The 18,431-nt window shown below is 38.7% G+C and overlaps 1 protein-coding gene across 1 annotated transcript in view; it reads right to left on the reverse strand.

Moving 5' to 3' along the window:
• The window catches only part of LOC142344959 (piezo-type mechanosensitive ion channel component 2-like), a 212,454-nt gene that overhangs the window by 25,850 nt on the left and 168,173 nt on the right, over nt 1-18,431 (reverse strand). The window contains exons 28-30 of the mRNA XM_075397043.1: nt 8,470-8,589; nt 8,072-8,225; nt 5,657-5,845 (exon numbers count right to left, since the gene is read on the reverse strand). Of these exons, the coding sequence (XP_075253158.1) occupies nt 5,657-5,845; nt 8,072-8,225; nt 8,470-8,589 (463 nt within the window). The remainder of the gene's footprint in view (nt 1-5,656; nt 5,846-8,071; nt 8,226-8,469; nt 8,590-18,431) is intronic.

The raw sequence follows: 18,431 nt of genomic DNA on the forward strand, positions 1-18,431 counted from the left end.
ATGTGTGGAAGGGAGATCCCGCCTCTAGCTGATGACTGGTATAGGACTTCGCTTCTAATTTCCGTTTTCTGACCAGCTTTCAAAAGGTTGTTAACGAGGTTCTGCATTATTCCCAAGCTTTTCATGGTCGTGTCTGTGTGTCGAGCATAGTAAAGGAATTTTGGAAGAATGAATGTTTCAATAATATTTTTCTTGGCTTTCAGCGTTTTCGCTCGTGAAATAACACGACTGTAGATGGCTATTTGTGTTTTCAGGAGACCAAGAAGATTCGGTTGAGATTTGTCAGCGTGGAAAACTATACCAAGGATTTTTGTTGATTGCACAGTTTTATAAAAGGGAATGTTGGTAGTAGATAGGATTTCGCTCTTTTTCACATTAATTTCTAGCTGAGTTTGATCACAAAATTCTTTTACAGTATCAAAGAGCGCTTCAATCGATGATTTATGAACTAGACATGTAATGTCATCAGCATAAGCAACAGTTTTTGCGTTTACGAAACCTTTGATGTGAGTTGAGTTGTCAACAGAACAAAGTAACGGCTCAATAGCAAGAATAAAAAGCATAGCTGATAGAGGACAACCTTGTCTTACTCCACGTTCGAGAACAATTGTCTGGGAGAGGTAGCCATTGATTTCAATAATTGCTTTGGTTTGCTTATATATTGCTTTTATTGCAGATTTCGTAAAATTATCTACACCAATTCTATCGAGAAGAGCGAATATATAATCCCTATCTACTTTGTCAAAAGCTTTCGAGAAGTCTAGATTTACGATACATTTACTGTTATTCAATTGTTTGTGAGCTTTGCGTACCTTAATCAGTGCGATATTAATTTGTCGTTTGTGTGGGTAGGCATGTTGATGTTGTCCAATTACGTCTTCGAGGTTTTTGATTAGCCTGTTAGCTAAAATATGCGACAGAATTTTTAAGTCAGTGTTCAGCAGGCTTATGGGTCTGAACTCGTCTACTGTTTTGGGGTTTTCGGTTTTTGGAAGGAGTTTCAATATTGCAATTTGTTGGTTGTCTGGAAGTCTATTGGTGTTCACTACATTGTTGAAAACTTTTTTCAATATGGGAGCCATTTCTCGTTTAAATACTTTATAAAAGTTCGAAGTAATACCGTCCGATCCTGGTGAACTATCTGCGTTTAGTTTGTCGATTGCTTTCTTCACTTCGTCTAAGGTGATTTTGTTTTCTGTTGTCATATCAGTTTCTTGCTCCTGCAGTTGATCAAGCAAGCTTTCAAAGGACGATTTCTTTTTACTTTTATACAGTTTTGAGAAATGATTTTCAAATATTTTAATGATCTCTTCTTGATTACTTGTTACACTGTCACCAACTTTCAATGATGTAATACTATTTGTGTTATTTTTAGTTCTCGACCATGATTTGAGATCTCTGGCATTACCAATTTCACAGGATTGCATCAATTTTTTAAAGTGTTTAAAGCTCAGTCGTTGTTTGTTGTTCTCGTGCTCGTTGATTTGCGATAGTGTTGCATTGTATCGATTCAAAATGGTTTGGTCTGATTTACCTTGCTGAATTTTTTCTCTTAGTTCCTTTTCTTCACGTAAGCTGCCTTTCATCTTTGAGCTTATCACTCGAGATTTGTTTATCGCTAAAGCTTGGCACACATCTCGTATATGGCACATCAACTCTTCATATGTGTCCTCAATCGGACAAAGATTACCAAATTGTTTCAGTTCTTCTCTGATATAGTTTTTATTTTCTACTAAAACAGTGTCATTCATTTTCCAAAAGCTCTGACCACGTTCTTTTTCTTCAACTTTGTTGCTTAGCTCCAAAAGCATGTGATCTGAGAGGTTATTTCTATGTATTTTCATGATACTGTAATTGAGATCATTAGTAAAAAAGTAATCTATGCGCGAGAAAGATGATGTTCTCTTATCATAATGTGTGAAGTCGTGGACGTCTAGTTCGACTGCTATATCAAGAAGGAGCGCTTTCTCGATGACCGGCTTTAGTTTAGCGAATCGCTTGATTCTGTCATCTTCACTTCTCAGAGCATTCGAGGTGTTTCTTGGATCATGGCTAAATGCATTGAAATCTCCTGTTAAAACTACGAATCGTCCAGGTTCAATTTTAGTGAGACTTGAGCTTAATTGTTTGAGCTTTGATGCGTAATTGTTTGGATTTAAATAAGTATTGATTAAGACAAGGTTTAAATTTGGAAACGTTATTGCTGAATGATCTCTTGATTGCAATCTTTGTTCGTTGGTATTGATTTCTTCGCTCCAAACTGTTATTAAACCACCACTACAGTTTATTGCCGGCACTAAATGGTAGCTCAATTTGTATTGTTCAAGAATTGCTTCATGTGAGCGAGGTAGAGTGAGAATTTTCGTTTCTTGAACACATAGGAAAAAAAAGGTTCCTCGAGCTAGTTGGTAACACTTTTCAATTATTGAGAAGAATTTTTTCGGGCTCTTAATGCCACAGGAATTCAAGCTGAAAATTTTATGCTCAATCATTTGCTATTGTTATTCAACTCGTTTTTCTTTTTACGCCATTCAGTGTTCAGAAAGTGTCTTGGTATTTCAGTGTTCTGTTGCTTTCGTTGATGGTTTTGAGTTTGTTTGTTGACTGTCCTGTATTGTTTCAAAACAACTCCTTTGAGAGGCTCAACGTTTGATGAATTTAGTCTGTTTGGAGAGTTTGATTTCATAATGCTATTGCTTTGTTTTTCAGTTGAAATTTGGTGAGACAAAGATTCAATTTGTTCTGTGGTTTTTGTGCTTTCTGTTGCTTTGGTACACATTTCAGGGCTTTCTGTTGATCCGCTACAAATTTCTTCTACAAACGTTTCTTGAATTTCTTCTTCGTCTATAGTTAGATTGCCAAAAGAGTCTTGATCGAGCATTTCTTGTTCTTGAGCGTTGTCAGGATTTGTTTCTTGTGTTTTCAGATGGGTGTTTTTCTGTTCTGTGTTTACATTTTGACGGTTTTGCCTTTCAACTTTATGCATTCCCTTTTGCCATAGAAAGCACCAGTCTTTATGGTGTCCAATATATTGGCGGTTTTTTTCTTCGCAAAATCTACAGCTATGGAGCGCGGGAACATGGAATTTGATTTCTAGGCCATTCCAGTCTTTAAAATCGGCAATTTTGCTCTCATAGGACCATTTTCTAAGCTTTTCCTCTTCGTTAGCATTGTGGACAGTCACACTTAAAGTTGCATATCCGTCGAAAATAAAGTCCCCATCAATATTTACTTTCATGCGATTGATTGTCGGGTTGTGCTCTATTCCCTCTGGGAGTTCGATCAATTTCAGAGTTTCGGTATCCGAACAAACGTAAGGAAAATTTACAAATTTAATGTTGTATCTTCTGGGGTAGAAATTTCTTTCTTTGTTGAGGATATGCTTGCCCATTGGAAATACAGTTTTGCCCAGCAAATTGAGGCCTCGCGATCTTATCGAGTGATATTGCGTTCTAACAGTTGGAGGGGAAGTAACGGTCAGTGTGTGCAGCGTTTTTTCTCTTATCTGCGCGAATGTTCTGCTAATGGTTATTTGAGATCGTACTTCTTGTGGGAACTCTTTCAGAATCGATTTAGCACACTGAATGTAAGCATCGTTCAAAGATCCTGTGTTTGCAAGCATCGATTTAGTAAAAGGAGGAATAATTTGCATGATTTGAAAGTCATTAGAAGCTGTTACTTTTGAAAGGCCGTTTTGGATCGCAGTGGAATACATGTTTCGATTTTCGCTCGCGGTTGGGGCTATTATTGAAGGAAAAGTGTTCTCCCCCATTGGGGAAAACAGCTTAAAAACTCGTAAACGATTGAAAGGGAGCTCTCTAACTTAAACAACTTAAAAAGCTAGAGCTGATGAGGCGTGTATTTAAAAGAACTTTTAAAGAGCGAAGGCTAAGGGCAAAAAGGTAAGAGAAAAAGGTAAGAGAAAAGTCAGGATTTTAAAACTTAAGCAACTTTTAGTGAAAAATCTCTTTTTAAAAAAGACTCACTCCCAAAGGACGTTCCTACACAAAGTGGAGTACTTGCTTGTGGCTTTCCTATCACACTTTGAGGTACTGATCCGAAAGTGACATTAATAGCGTTTTAATCATCATTCACAACAATTAGGCTTTGTCGCCACTAATTTTAATATTAGAAACAGAAAAAACAATATGACAGGTACCAGACACTAACTGTAGTCTGCGTCTAACACAATCAACTAGAGGTCTAAGTCGACTATGTACAATATGATCTGTTGCTATGTACGTGTTGGGGCATTTGAGGATATCGGATTCTACTTACCAAAAAGATTATCAGTTAATTCTTATTATTCTTAATTCTTAATTCTTATTCCCATATCGATCCGATATCCCGTACTGACACCCCAGAACATATCATGTATGATTGAGAGATTTTTCAGAGTCCAAATCTTAGAAGAGAGTTGCCAGGCTTGGGTAGAGGACCCGAGACTTGGGAATTCTCTAAGCAGTGAACAGCCAAAACTTGGGTTTTCTGGACAGAGTAGAACCCAAGTCTTGGGTTTCTCTGAAGAGAGTTAAGTTTTGATCAAAGTTTGTATCTTAGTTTGGATCGAGCTAAATTTAAATGTTGTTTTATGCGGATTAATGTTCAATTTTTTTCTGATTTGTCAAGCTGTTTCATTTTTCCTCAACAGTAAGTATCGAATTTGTATTTTTGAAGGACCTGTTAGGCCTTGAAAAGATGGCCATACCATACCAAGAGCCACAAACTTAGTTTTGATAGCATTCATATTGATAATTGGTGCAATTATTTGTTAATTTTTACATTAGTGTACTCAGAATTATGATAAGAGTACCCATGAACCTAGAAAAAAGCACCAAAAACAGGTTGTGGACCCTTTTTGCCCAGATCATTCCAAGTATTGCGGCTTTTCTGTCATGAGGTCAACAAGTTATGGGTTTACAGAGGGATTGAAGATTTTAATTTTCTTTGCGCAGAGAGACCCAAGACTTGGGATTTCTCAGGGCAGAAGCCCCCAAGTCTTAATTTTTCTCTGTCAGTAGAAAACTCAGCGATCGACTCTGGAGTGTTCTGTTAGGTGAGAAGAGTCACTTTCTTCTACTATCCATAAAATACCGAAACAGTATTGAATAATAGACAATACTTATGAGGCGTTTTTGTTTATAGCTAACTGTTTATAGAATTTGATGCAGAGTTCTTGCTATGTTTTTCAAGACTAATTGAAAACTAAACATCAATGTTCGAATAACTTGCTAAATTACTCTAATTTTCAATGCTATTCTTTTTGATGGTTTCCAAAAAATAATGAATTCCGTTCGTTTTCGATTCATTTAGGTTCAATTTAATGAGTTCAAAATATTTTTGTGGCTTCTTGTGAATAAAATAGACGTCAATGACGACAAATAGACGTCAAATAGATTCAAAAAAAGCGATCACCGAGGTTTAGACCTCGACTCATGAAAAGACCATGCTCGACCGAATTGTGGAGCGAAAAAACCGTGGCCCGGCCCAGTTAACCTGTGAAATAACTTTAGCTCGAAGTTACCGAAGAGCTAGATTTCTGCTCGACCAAAATTTCTTACGTACTTACGCTCTATACAATTTTTCGGATCGACTTTCGATCGATTAGAAATAATAAGTTACAAAATTGTTCTCAAATTATACATGAATGACTTACGATCTGAGGAGTGTCTTGCGAGGCTTGATGAGTAGATCCTGTCCCTGCCAGAAGAACATGAATGAGAAACAAACATATCCCAGACACAGGATAGACACTCGACTGGTACCAGCGAGGAACACAATGGCATACGTGAACCAGTAGAGATAGTTGAACACCACCACTTTGATATTGTCCAACAATGAACTCCTGTTAAAAAAAACACAAAATTTAAATTTATGAAACTCAGTCGAATATTTCCTACGTGAAAAACCAAAGTTTCGCGTGAAACAATTTTTTGAAAGCATTGTCACTTTTTGCAAGATTCTGGCAAGGTTTTGAACTAATAATTTTTTTCGTGCAAGATCTTGAGAGAATAACTTTTGTGTCCTACTATGGCAACACCAATCCTGTTAAAGTTTAAATTGGTGAGGAACTTCTGCATTAAGACCTTAAAATTATTTAGGGGTCTAAAGCATGATTTACTGCAACATCTCACTACCAATTGCAGAAATTGAAAAATATAATGACCTATTGAAATACAGCTCAACCGGAACAGAAATTTGAGAAAAAACGTATGAGTAAAATATTCCAATCTAAATTACTTCCATAAAGTTAAGCCGAATTAGACTCATTGAAAAAGTAAGACCGCCGTAACTTACGCACCAATTGAGTTGCATAATTATGACTAAAAGAAGTCCACTTGTACAACTTGGGCGAAAAAAAACCTCGGAAAAAACTCCCACTACATTTTAGATAGGAAATAAATCCCCAAAGAAATAAACCTCCACAGAAATAAACCCCCACTTTACTATTAAAGAGCTGCGCATTTAGCGCGTTTGGCCATGCCCTGCGGGCAATGGCCATGCCTCAGCAGCCCATAGGACTTGATATGAAACTATCACAATCGAACAAATTATCACGACCGAATCTTAATTTTAAAATGTGGGGGTTTATTTCCTATTTAAAGTTAAGTGGGTTTTTTTCAGTGGGGGTTCATTTCCTAGATCCCGTGTTAGGATTGAAAAAAGTAGAAAACAGCTTGAAAAATGTGTAAATTTACTCAAACAATTTGTATTGTCAGACTTTTGTAATGTCTGTAAAAATCTTTAGTTAAGAGTTTTGCCGGGATAATTTCCTCTATTATTAAAAAAACTTTGCATGCTTCTACCGAATTTCCAATCATACGAGAAGAAAGTTCTTCCTTTTTTTATTATTCTCACAAAACTAGCAAATTTTTGAAGAACAATTTATTAAAAATGTTTTTATTGATACTTATGTTTTCTGAAACTGATGTCACTCTGACACACCTATCAATTATCATATTCAAACGTCTGATAAAGAATTTTTCAGACGTTTGAAAAACGTCCATGTTAGTATAAAAATTCATCTGCCCATAGTAACGATGTAGTTAAGATCCTGCAAGAATCTTGCAATATTTTTGAATGGACAAACCTTGGACGAACCTGGTGTTGTATTTTCAGAAAACAAAATTGAAAGAAAATTAATTTTATTTGAAAAAATTAATTCTGCAACAAATATACTCATGGGTATATTAAAAAATACTTCAACTAAAAAGCAGACAAAATTTTTGCCAGCTAATTGGCAACGCATGTACTCATACAAATCGTCAAATCGAATTTCTAATTTCTGAAAATATATAAAGCACCTTTCAAACTGAAGTCAAAATATTGCGAAATTCTTGCTAGCTTTGAATTCTTCCTTCTTCCCCGGGCCGAGGTTTCACCCTTAATCTATTCCTAAGTAGAGGGGATTAAGGTTTAATGCGTATTGCAGTCCTATATACCTGGGAAAATAGGGTAAGAGTGTAATTTTTTTTAAAAAAAAGTACACTGTTTTTACTCTCTGTCCTCCACTCTTTTTACAATATTTGTAAAAAGTGTAAATTAGAGTGGACTGATTAAAAATTACACTCTTACACAATTGCCATTATAACCAAATTGAGACGTTAATTTGTAGCAAGTGTTTGCGCAATGTTTAAAGAAGAAAGAGAACGTGACGTGTTCGACAGATGGAAGAAGGTGGATCAACGCTCCCTACATCTTTTCACTTTTGTTTTTAAAAATTACATTCTTATAATTACACTCTTCCACCCATGTTAAGCAGAGAAATAGGGGTGTAATTTTGTTTAATTTTACGCGCTTTACACTCTTTTGACCATTATTTTTGGGGAAAATCTTCAGCCCTGGTCAATAGCTACAATGTACTTGCACGTTCAGCCCCAGTTTAGTGATCATTCAGTGGTCATATAACGTATAGCCCTGCCCCCATCCCCCATCATTTTAAGCATATCGTTATGAGGGGCTATAATTTTATCGGGGGGGGGGGTGCGAAGGGGGTATAATGTGAAAGAACCAGAGCTTCTACCAAAGCGAAGGTGGCCTTATGAGTGTTATGAAAAATTTTTATACTGGCCTGTTCATCATGAAGTCTGGTACATTCTGAGCATGGTTGTCATCAGAGTAGGTGTCTCTATTGTCCCCTCCCGCTTCTAGAGGGTCCTTCACCCCCCTCTCCTGTTCAAACACCAGCCACTGCAATGTCACCACCAGGAACTGGATAAAGTCAACTGAAAAACAATGCAGTACTGTGTAACAGTCCCAGTCAAAAGATCTTGCACGATATCCTCACTTTTGGCTGAAAAGAAAATGGTTAGATAGTCGTCATTCAACTTGCAAGAAATAGGTTTTTGTTACTGATAATCAGTTTAAGATTTTGTAGGTTATAATTGGACTGATTTTTTCTTAACTATAAATTATTGTTCTCGTGACACTACCTGAAGCCAGTCAGTCGCATTAATGACTAAAACTCACCCATGAGGTACCATTTCTGGGGTGGGTTGACGTAGTTGGGCAAGTAGAGCCAGACAGACATGTTGTACTTCATCTGGGTATCGAACCAGGGGTACTTGTGACACCACGAGGGAGGAAGACCTACATAAAACAGGAAACGCAAATCTGATTTAGTGCTTAGACTCTCTCACATTGAGGCGCAATAGTTAACTATACATCCGCTTACAATTGTTACACCCAGTAAACATAAACACCATAACGCAATGGTCCATATCAATGTATATAAACATAATTACTGTCATATCAATATAATCACAGGTGTAAAGTTTCCTTGGATATGACACTATATAACTGAACAAGGAGGCTCGGTAATGTGTGCTCGCGATAATGTTCCGACACCGCTGATCCTCATTTTTGAGTTGCTGGTTTGATGCGAATGAAGAGTAGACCGGGAATTCTGAAAGCTTCCTTTCTGTTCGAAAATAATACCTACTGTTCGAAAATAATAAAAGAATTTTTGAAAAAAAAATGGAGAAATCAAACCACTAAATGATCTAAATAATGCCGAATTAGAGGGCCCATTAGACATCCCATTAATGAGACAATAAGATAAGTCAAGACATACAACAGCGAGATATCAATGGGACCTGTTATTGAAGAGCATATGTGAAAAGACAACAAGAAAAACCACAAATTTTGACTAGTTTCAAAAACACATTATATTGCGGCTGAGCTTAACAACTCAGAAATCAAATTGAATAGCGCTTCAAGGTCATTTCAAGCCTTAAAGCTAGAATAGCGTGACAAGCGAAATTTAATGCTACATTCTATCGAAGCCAAACGGATTTGTTTATTTTGTTCAACATTTATATTTAGCAACTATTATTAGTACGCAATCGTCATTCATGAAGTCAAACTATAACTCGAACTCGAACTACCTCAACAACCAGCAAAACAATACTACGACTTAACAGTATTGCATCAGATTCTTTGCGATTGGATTGCGAATCAACCTGTTATTGATACAGAATATTCGACAAAACTTCTACATGGTTAACAAATTTCTCATGACATCAAATATACACTGAAAAAGTGACGTTATGAAAAGTGTTCACATTCTGTCGACATTCTTATCTACCACCAATCAACAGTTGAATTTGACATGTAAATCCACGTGACTAGCAGCATAAAAGGAGCTTGAAAAACTACCAAAAAATCAGTTGAAATTTGCAATTTTGGTTATATTAAACTGACATACAGTGCGTATTGAAGCACACTTTCTTGAGCGGTAAATTACTTGTTATCGTGTCTTGTTTCTGTAGATCATATTAGTGATTGTACAGTTTTAACTTTACTTTGACTTGTGAAAAGAGAATTAACTTTGATATTCTCAAAACTTTCTTTCTGAGGAACGAAGTTCCTAAGTAAGAGAAACTTTGTGCGAAGCATAAAGTCAGTTTCTCTTACTGGCTTTAACGAAGCCTACTCTAGTTCAACATTGGTGTTATTGAGGCCAATTGAGAAACAAAAGCTGATGATTAAATTAACTCAGTATATTCAAATCTGAGGTGAAACTTGTTGTGTTATTTCTCAAAGACAATTCTACCGATTCCGTTCATTCCTTTTTCGTTTGATTACTTGTATGACAGTGTTGTGCACTGCCAAGTTTGCTCACTTTTGAATCATTACTTACAGAGTTATTCAACATTGAAATTTTGGCCCATGTATTAAGATTGGGTATAAGATTTAAAAGGTAGCCCCACCAACGCAGTTTACCCAGCGTTGATTATTCTTACATCAGATAGTAGGCCTAACTAGCGTTCACTATCCTGTGAAATTTTATCTCACTAGCTTTTGTGGTTAAGGAGATATCACTGAAAAACCTCTAATTTGAACTAATTTGCTTATTTGGAATTTTGGACTTTTGCTTAATTGAAGCAAAGTTATTTGTTATTCAGCAAAGCTAAACAATTAGTTATTTGAAATTATTGAGTATCAAGTAATGCAACGGCATTCTAAAGTATAGCGGATAATACAGTTCACAAAAGTTAACTGCAAAAATACAATATTCGGACAGATTTGAAACCGCTGAAACGAACTGGGCGGTGTAAAGTTTTCCTTGACTTTGATAGGAGAGCAGCCGTTACATTTGGTCCGCCGACCCGGACAGTGGAAGGCAAACTGCTGTCCAATCTGATGAAGAGAGTGCCGAAGGCATCCCCCAAAGAGAATCAAACAAATCAACAGCGCAACGCCAGTGAGGCAGAGCGAAAGTTGCGAGTGCACTTCACAAATTACGTTGAAGAACTAACCTCGCTTAAAAAGAGCAAGCGAAGCAAAAGGCAATCAGGCAATCCTAACACAATCAGCAGAGAGGAGCTTCAATCAACAGCACAAAGGTACGACAAGAAGTTCCAAGATTTATTAGAAGAAGTCAACACCAAAACAGGGATTGGCTACAAAATTATTGAAGATTCAGATCGACCCAACAAACTAAAGGTCCTCTACCAACAGACTGTTCACCTTCTAGAGGAAGAAATACCCAAGCAACTGCAGCGTCGAAACAAGCTTGTGCCCTATCAAGCTAATTTCGTTGAAGAGCATCTGAAAGAAGCAAGGGAGTGCAAAGCAAGTTTGGACTATCATTTGCTTGCATATATAAGCAAAGGCACGCAACCAGAAATGAATGCAGAGCAAAGCAACGCAACCCAAGCAGTGAACGACAGCGAGAGCAACAACTTCCAAACAGACAACCCAGTTGCTCAAACAGTGCAAAATGGAGCAACAGCAAGTGGCCAAGAAACGGAGAATGTTTCGGAAACATCTTCAGCAAAGCAAAGGCGAGAGGAAAGGATGAAGAAATTCGATATCGAGTTCGAAACCAAGATGCGACTCGAACAAGCACGGTTCGAGCGAAGGAAGCTAGAGCTGGAAATGCAAATGAAGGAACTGGAAACCAAGCATCAACTGCTGGAGGAAGAGCGTGAGCTAGAGCGCAAAGTGAAGAGAACAGCATTAGAGAACGATGATGCTCGTTCCCAATCAACTGGTGCTCGAGACAAATCGCCTTTCAACTGGACCCCCAAGAAAAGAGATGTCTCTGACTGGGCCAGCAGAATCGACAACCTTCTAACACCAGATCGATCAACAACTCGCTTCGAAGTAACCCCTGAAGTGAACAGGCAAAGTCACTTCTCACGATATCGCAGTTCACGAGACCGATCCTCAAGTGTTGAAGACCGAGACGTTTCCCCCAGAGCTGGTCTATTACGATACAACACTGGCTATTCAGGTAGTAGTAGCCTACCAAAGCTGAAGTTGAACAACTTCGACGGGAACCCTCTCGAATGGCCGGAGTGGTCTAGTATGTTCATTGCTACAGTGGATCAACGACCAATACCAGACTCAGAGAAGATGAGCCATCTGAAGACTCTGCTGACAGGCAAGGCAAGGTCAGCCATCTCTGGAATGGGCTATTCTGGACAGTTCTATGGTGCTGCATAGAGCATTCTGGAGAGGAAATTTGGAAGGCCTCATGTGATCATTGATGCACAACTTGAGAGTCTTCGCAAAGCAAGTCAGGTGAAACCACACGACTCAACAGGTCTGATCAGTTTCTCAGTTATTGTTTCGAACTTTGTGAATGTGCTCAAAGAGTACAAGCAGATTGGTGATCTGCAATCAAGCTCGACATTGTATATGGCAGTAGATAAACTACCCCAAGTTCTCAAAGAGAAGTGGTGGTTCTATGTTGATGATAAAGATGAAGATTGGCCTGATCTGATTATGTTTGACAAATGGCTATCAAGGATAGCATTCGTGCACGAAGGGTTTTCAGCTTTCAAGGGAGAGCGAAGAGAAGAAGACCGAAGAAGCACAAATAGAGACAAACGGTTCTCGAAAACGTCGAACTTCAGTGCAAGTTCCAACGTGAAAGAAACGAAGCAAACGCAAAGTGATCACTGTCCGCTAGCTGATGGCACTCATAAAATTTGGAACTGTCCACTATTCAGGAACATGAGTGTGAATGATCGGTACGCAGCAGTGAGAAAGCAACGCTTATGTTACGGATGTCTAGGCAAAGGACATGCAATCAAAGATTGTAAAGTCAATGCGTGCGGCTTCAATGGATGCATCAAGAAGCACAACCGATTGCTACACTCAGAAAACCAAATGGACGAGGGCAATCATGCAGTCAACGTAAGCGCAGCAACAATCAACCAGAGTAACGAAGTTACTAGCTTTCTTCAGATAGTTCCTGTCTCAATACAGAGCGGTGGCAACAGGCTGAACACATACGCTTTCCTCGATAGTGGATCAACGGTTTCATTCATCGATCAAAGTGTGCAAGAGAAGTTACGGGCCCAAGGCACCGGTGTGACGCTCAACATAGCTGGCATACACGGAACGAAGGATCTGAAGACAGAAAGGGTTCCTCTCAAAATAAAGGGACTACATTCAAAGGTGCATTCAATCGAAGCGTTTGCACACCCGTCAATCTCATTGGGAAACACAAAATACAACTACAACAAGCTGAAGCAAAGCTTCAACCACTTGAGTGTTTTACCCAACAAAAGCTTCAACTTGATGGAAGTTGGCATCATCCTTGGTCAAGATGCTTATGAGCTACAACGCCCGTTGGACTATAAGATAGGAACACGAAGTGAACCTTTCGCCGTTCTAACAGAGCTAGGATGGGTAGTCAGTGGACCCATGACGGGCAAAAGAAGACAAAATGTTTGTCATTTCGCCTTCACCGAAGATGTGAAAGTGGCAGAGAATATTCAAACCTGGTGGGACATAGAAACCTATGCTTCCAAAATCAACGTCCTCAGTCAGTCAAAGAAGGAACTGCAGGCACAAAAGATGCTAGAGAGTACGACAAAGTTCACAGGCGAGCGGTATGAAGTGGGAATGCTGTGGAGTGAACCAGAGCCAAACCTACCGAACAATTACAGCTCAGCCTTGGGTCAGCTTTACTCACTGGTGCGAAGATTCCAAAGGGACCCAAACCTGAAGAATTTGTATCAACAGTCAATAGATACAGATGTAGAAAAGGGATTCGTAAAGATATTGGACGAGTCCGAAGTGAGAGGCACCTTCGGGAAAGAATGGTATTTGCCACACCATCCAGTGCTAAACCCGAACAAGCCTGGCAAAGTAAGACGTGTTTGCAATGCTGCCTCAAAGTACAAAGAAGTATGCCTCAATGATAAGCTACTAGCAGGACCTGATCTGCTACACGGCTTGATCGGAACAATATTCAGATTCCGCGAAGGACCAATAGCCCTGACAGCTGACATCGAATCGATGTTTCTACAAGTGCAAGTTCCCGAACAGGATAGAAGTTGCTTGAGATTCTTATGGCGTCCAAGAACTAACGAACCGGTTCAGATATACGAATATCAGCGTCACGTATTTGGAGCTAAGAGTTCTCCAACTTGTGCAAACTATGCTCGCAAGCGAGTGGGACTGGACAACGAAAAAGAGTATCCGATTGCAGCAAAGGCAATACAAAACAACTTCTACATGGATGATTTCATCAAATCAGTAGAAACCCCTGAAGAAGCAATTGAAGTCTTCAATCAACTACAACCTCTTCTCTCACAACATGGATTTGAATTGAAGAAGTGGATAAGCAACAGCGATGCAGTTATCGAAGCAATCCCAGAGGACTTGAAGTCAATCAGCGACACAAAGCAAGTCGAAGTGGAACCCAGTACGGAGGGATCTTCAGTGCTAGGACTACAATGGACCGTTACTGATGACAGTCTTCAAGTATGCAGAGGTACAAACCAGGAAGTTGAAGCACCTATAACCCAGAGGAAGATTCTGTCACTGGTATCTTCAGTATTCGACCCGATCGGATTGTTTGCTCCGTTCAGTGTTCACATGAGACGACTTCTGAAAGGCATCTGGACTAAGAATGGACAACATTGGGACAACGAAGTGGAGCCCAGTGAAGAGGAAGAATTCCTGAGATGGAAAGAACAACTTCCAATAGTGGCTGAGACAAGCATCGATAGAAGATACTTCAACAGAGAGAGGGATAAAACCGAACTTCATGTGTTTGCCGACGCATCTGAAGATACGATGTGTGCAGTGGCCTATCTACGTTCACAACCAAAAGAATACTCAGCTGACTTAGCATTTGTCATTGGAAAATGCAGAGTGGCACCGATGAGGCATCTTTCAATACCACGATTGGAGTTGCAAGCGGCAATCATGGCAGTGAGGTTGAAAGAACAGATAGTCAAGGAACATGAAATGAAGATAAATAGTTGCAGTTTTTGGTCAGACTCAACTACGGTACTGCAGTGGATACACAGTTCCCATCGCAAACAACAAGTGTTTGTGGCCAACCGAGTGGCTGAGATACTAGATACAACCGATGTTTTGCAGTGGAAACATGTGAGCGGTATCAACAACCCAGCTGATATTGGCACGAGAGCAATCAACATTGAAGAACTCAAGAGAAGTGAGTGGCTCACTGGGCCGGCCTGGTTGAAGCGACCAGAAAGCGAATGGCCACAGCAGGTGAACCTCATATTTGCATCAGATGAAGAGAATATACCCTCATCAGTATTCATGATACAGGCTGAAGAAAAGAAAGTTGTTATCCAGTGGGAACGATTCAGTAACTTCAACAGAATAGTAAATACAGTGGCATACGTACAGCGAGCATTGAACAAACACAAACCAGCAACACTCATAGTCAGCATTGAAGAAAGAGAAAAAGCAAAAGCAACAATGTTCAAGCTACTACAACAAGAACAGTTTGGTGAAGAGATGAAATCTCTCAAAGCTGAAAAGGAAATTCCAAAAGGCAGCAAAATCCTACAATTCTCACCCTTCCTAGATGAAGAAGGACTTATTCGAGCCAAAGGCAGAATAGGCAAGAGCCAATTGGACTTCAATGCAAAGCATCCAATTTTGCTACATTGGAAACATCATGCGGTTGAATTATTCTTGCGAAACGAGCACAAGGACAATCAACACGAGGGCACTGAGCATGTAAGAAACATTGTTCAGCAGAAGATGTGGATACTAGGCATACGGAACGCCTTAAGATCAATCAAGAACAAGTGCATTACCTGCAGAAAAGGCAGAGCACAAACGATAGCACCAGTAATGGCAGGTCTACCCGAAGAACGGTTAGATGCTTCTACAGCTTTTACAAATGTTGGAGTTGACTACTTTGGCCCTTTCAATGTGAAGATTGGGCGAAGAAATGAAAAGAGATGGTGTTGTCTCTTTACTTGTCTAACTATGAGAGCGGTGCATATAGAAGTGGTACCCAAGTTGGACACAGATAGTTGTCTCAATGCAATAATGAGATTTATTGCTCGAAGAGGCAAACCAAGTACAACCATAAGCGACAACGGGACAAATTTTGTTGGAGCTGAAAGAGAATTTGCAGAATACGTTGCGGCATGGAACAAAGAAGGGATCGAAGGACATATAATTCAACGAGGAATCAGATGGAAGTTCAACCCACCCGCAGCACCTCACTTTGGAGGAGTATGGGAGCGGTTGGTGAGAAGTTGCAAGAAAGCAATGTATGCAGTGTTGGGAAACAGATTAGTCACTGAGGACGTTCTTTCAACAACGATGTGCATCGTTGAGCAGACTTTGAATGCGAGACCTTTGACTCCAGTCAGTTCAGATGTTAATGATTTAGAAGCATTGACCCCCAATCACTTCTTGCTTGGCAATAGGAACGTTTGCTTACCCTACTTACCATGCGCGGAAGAGTTTGTTGATCATCGAAAGCTCTTTCGACAAACTCAAGCATATGCAAATCTCATATGGGACAGATTTCGGAAAGAATATCTGCCAACTCTGAATAATCGGCAAAAATGGCGATCTACGTCGAACGAAACACTTAAAGAAGGCGATCTCGTTTGGTTGATCGAAGACAGCGATAAACGTGGATATTACAACCTAGGTCGAGTTACGGAGACCATCGATGGGTCTGACGGTGTGATTCGATCAGCTATAGTTCGAACGAACGACGGAGTGTACAAGAGACCAGTAGTGAAGCTCGCCCCAGTACTACCTAGAAAAGATGTTTTCGCGATGGAAAACAGGGCCGGCGATATTGCGGCTGAGCTTAACAACTCAGAAATCAAATTGAATAGCGCTTCAAGGTCATTTCAAGCCTTAAAGCTAGAATAGCGTGACAAGCGAAATTTAATGCTACATTCTATCGAAGCCAAACGGATTTGTTTATTTTGTTCAACATTTATATTTAGCAACTATTATTAGTACGCAATCGTCATTCATGAAGTCAAACTATAACTCGAACTCGAACTACCTCAACAACCAGCAAAACAATACTACGACTTAACAGTATTGCATCAGATTCTTTGCGATTGGATTGCGAATCAACCTGTTATTGATACAGAATATTCGACAAAACTTCTACATGGTTAACAAATTTCTCATGACATCAAATATACACTGAAAAAGTGACGTTATGAAAAGTGTTCACATTCTGTCGACATTCTTATCTACCACCAATCAACAGTTGAATTTGACATGTAAATCCACGTGACTAGCAGCATAAAAGGAGCTTGAAAAACTACCAAAAAATCAGTTGAAATTTGCAATTTTGGTTATATTAAACTGACATACAGTGCGTATTGAAGCACACTTTCTTGAGCGGTAAATTACTTGTTATCGTGTCTTGTTTCTGTAGATCATATTAGTGATTGTACAGTTTTAACTTTACTTTGACTTGTGAAAAGAGAATTAACTTTGATATTCTCAAAACTTTCTTTCTGAGGAACGAAGTTCCTAAGTAAGAGAAACTTTGTGCGAAGCATAAAGTCAGTTTCTCTTACTGGCTTTAACGAAGCCTACTCTAGTTCAACATTGGTGTTATTGAGGCCAATTGAGAAACAAAAGCTGATGATTAAATTAACTCAGTATATTCAAATCTGAGGTGAAACTTGTTGTGTTATTTCTCAAAGACAATTCTACCGATTCCGTTCATTCCTTTTTCGTTTGATTACTTGTATGACAGTGTTGTGCACTGTCAAGTTTGCTCACTTTTGAATCATTACTTACAGAGTTATTCAACATTGAAATTTTGGCCCATGTATTAAGATTGGGTATAAGATTTAAAAGGTAGCCCCACCAACGCAGTTTACCCAGCGTTGATTATTCTTACATCAGATAGTAGGCCTAACTAGCGTTCACTATCCTGTGAAATTTTATCTCACTAGCTTTTGTGGTTAAGGAGATATCACTGAAAAACCTCTAATTTGAACTAATTTGCTTATTTGGAATTTTGGACTTTTGCTTAATTGAAGCAAAGTTATTTGTTATTCAGCAAAGCTAAACAATTAGTTATTTGAAATTATTGAGTATCAAGTAATGCAACGGCATTCTAAAGTATAGCGGATAATACAGTTCACAAAAGTTAACTGCAAAAATACAATATTCGGACAGATTTGAAATTGGGCGGTGTAAAGTTTTCCTTGACAGAATTGGGCAGAATTGGACAGAATTGGGCGGTGTAAAGTTTTCCTTGACTTTGATAGGAGAGCAGCCGTTACACATTAAAAAAAACAAACATAGGGTCAAAGTAACTAAACCATATATTGAAAGATCAAACCAAAAATATGTAAATATTTGCTTCAAAAGAAAGCGGACTGGAATTGTCATTCAAGATATTGAGCTGCAATTTAACAAAAGGAAGTAAAAAGAATTCAAAGTTCACAATTACACTGATAATATTGACAACAAATAAATTCAAAGTCATTAGATCAATTAGCTATCAACTGAAAGCATCCGATAAATTTGTTCACAGCAACAGAAAAGCCGATGAGACCTTTCATTATTCAGATTAGGTTATATGACTACAAGAAGAACAAAATTACAGTCAAATAAAATCAAAAATTCAATAAAAATGTGCAAGAAAACAGCGTCGAATCCATAAAGACCATTAGTATTCATTGAGATTTTATAAAATCTCA

Source organism: Convolutriloba macropyga, chromosome 8 (genome assembly GCF_964194025.1).
Source record: "Convolutriloba macropyga chromosome 8, txConMacr16.3, whole genome shotgun sequence".
In the NCBI taxonomy this organism is placed as follows: Eukaryota; Metazoa; Xenacoelomorpha; order Acoela; family Convolutidae; genus Convolutriloba; species Convolutriloba macropyga.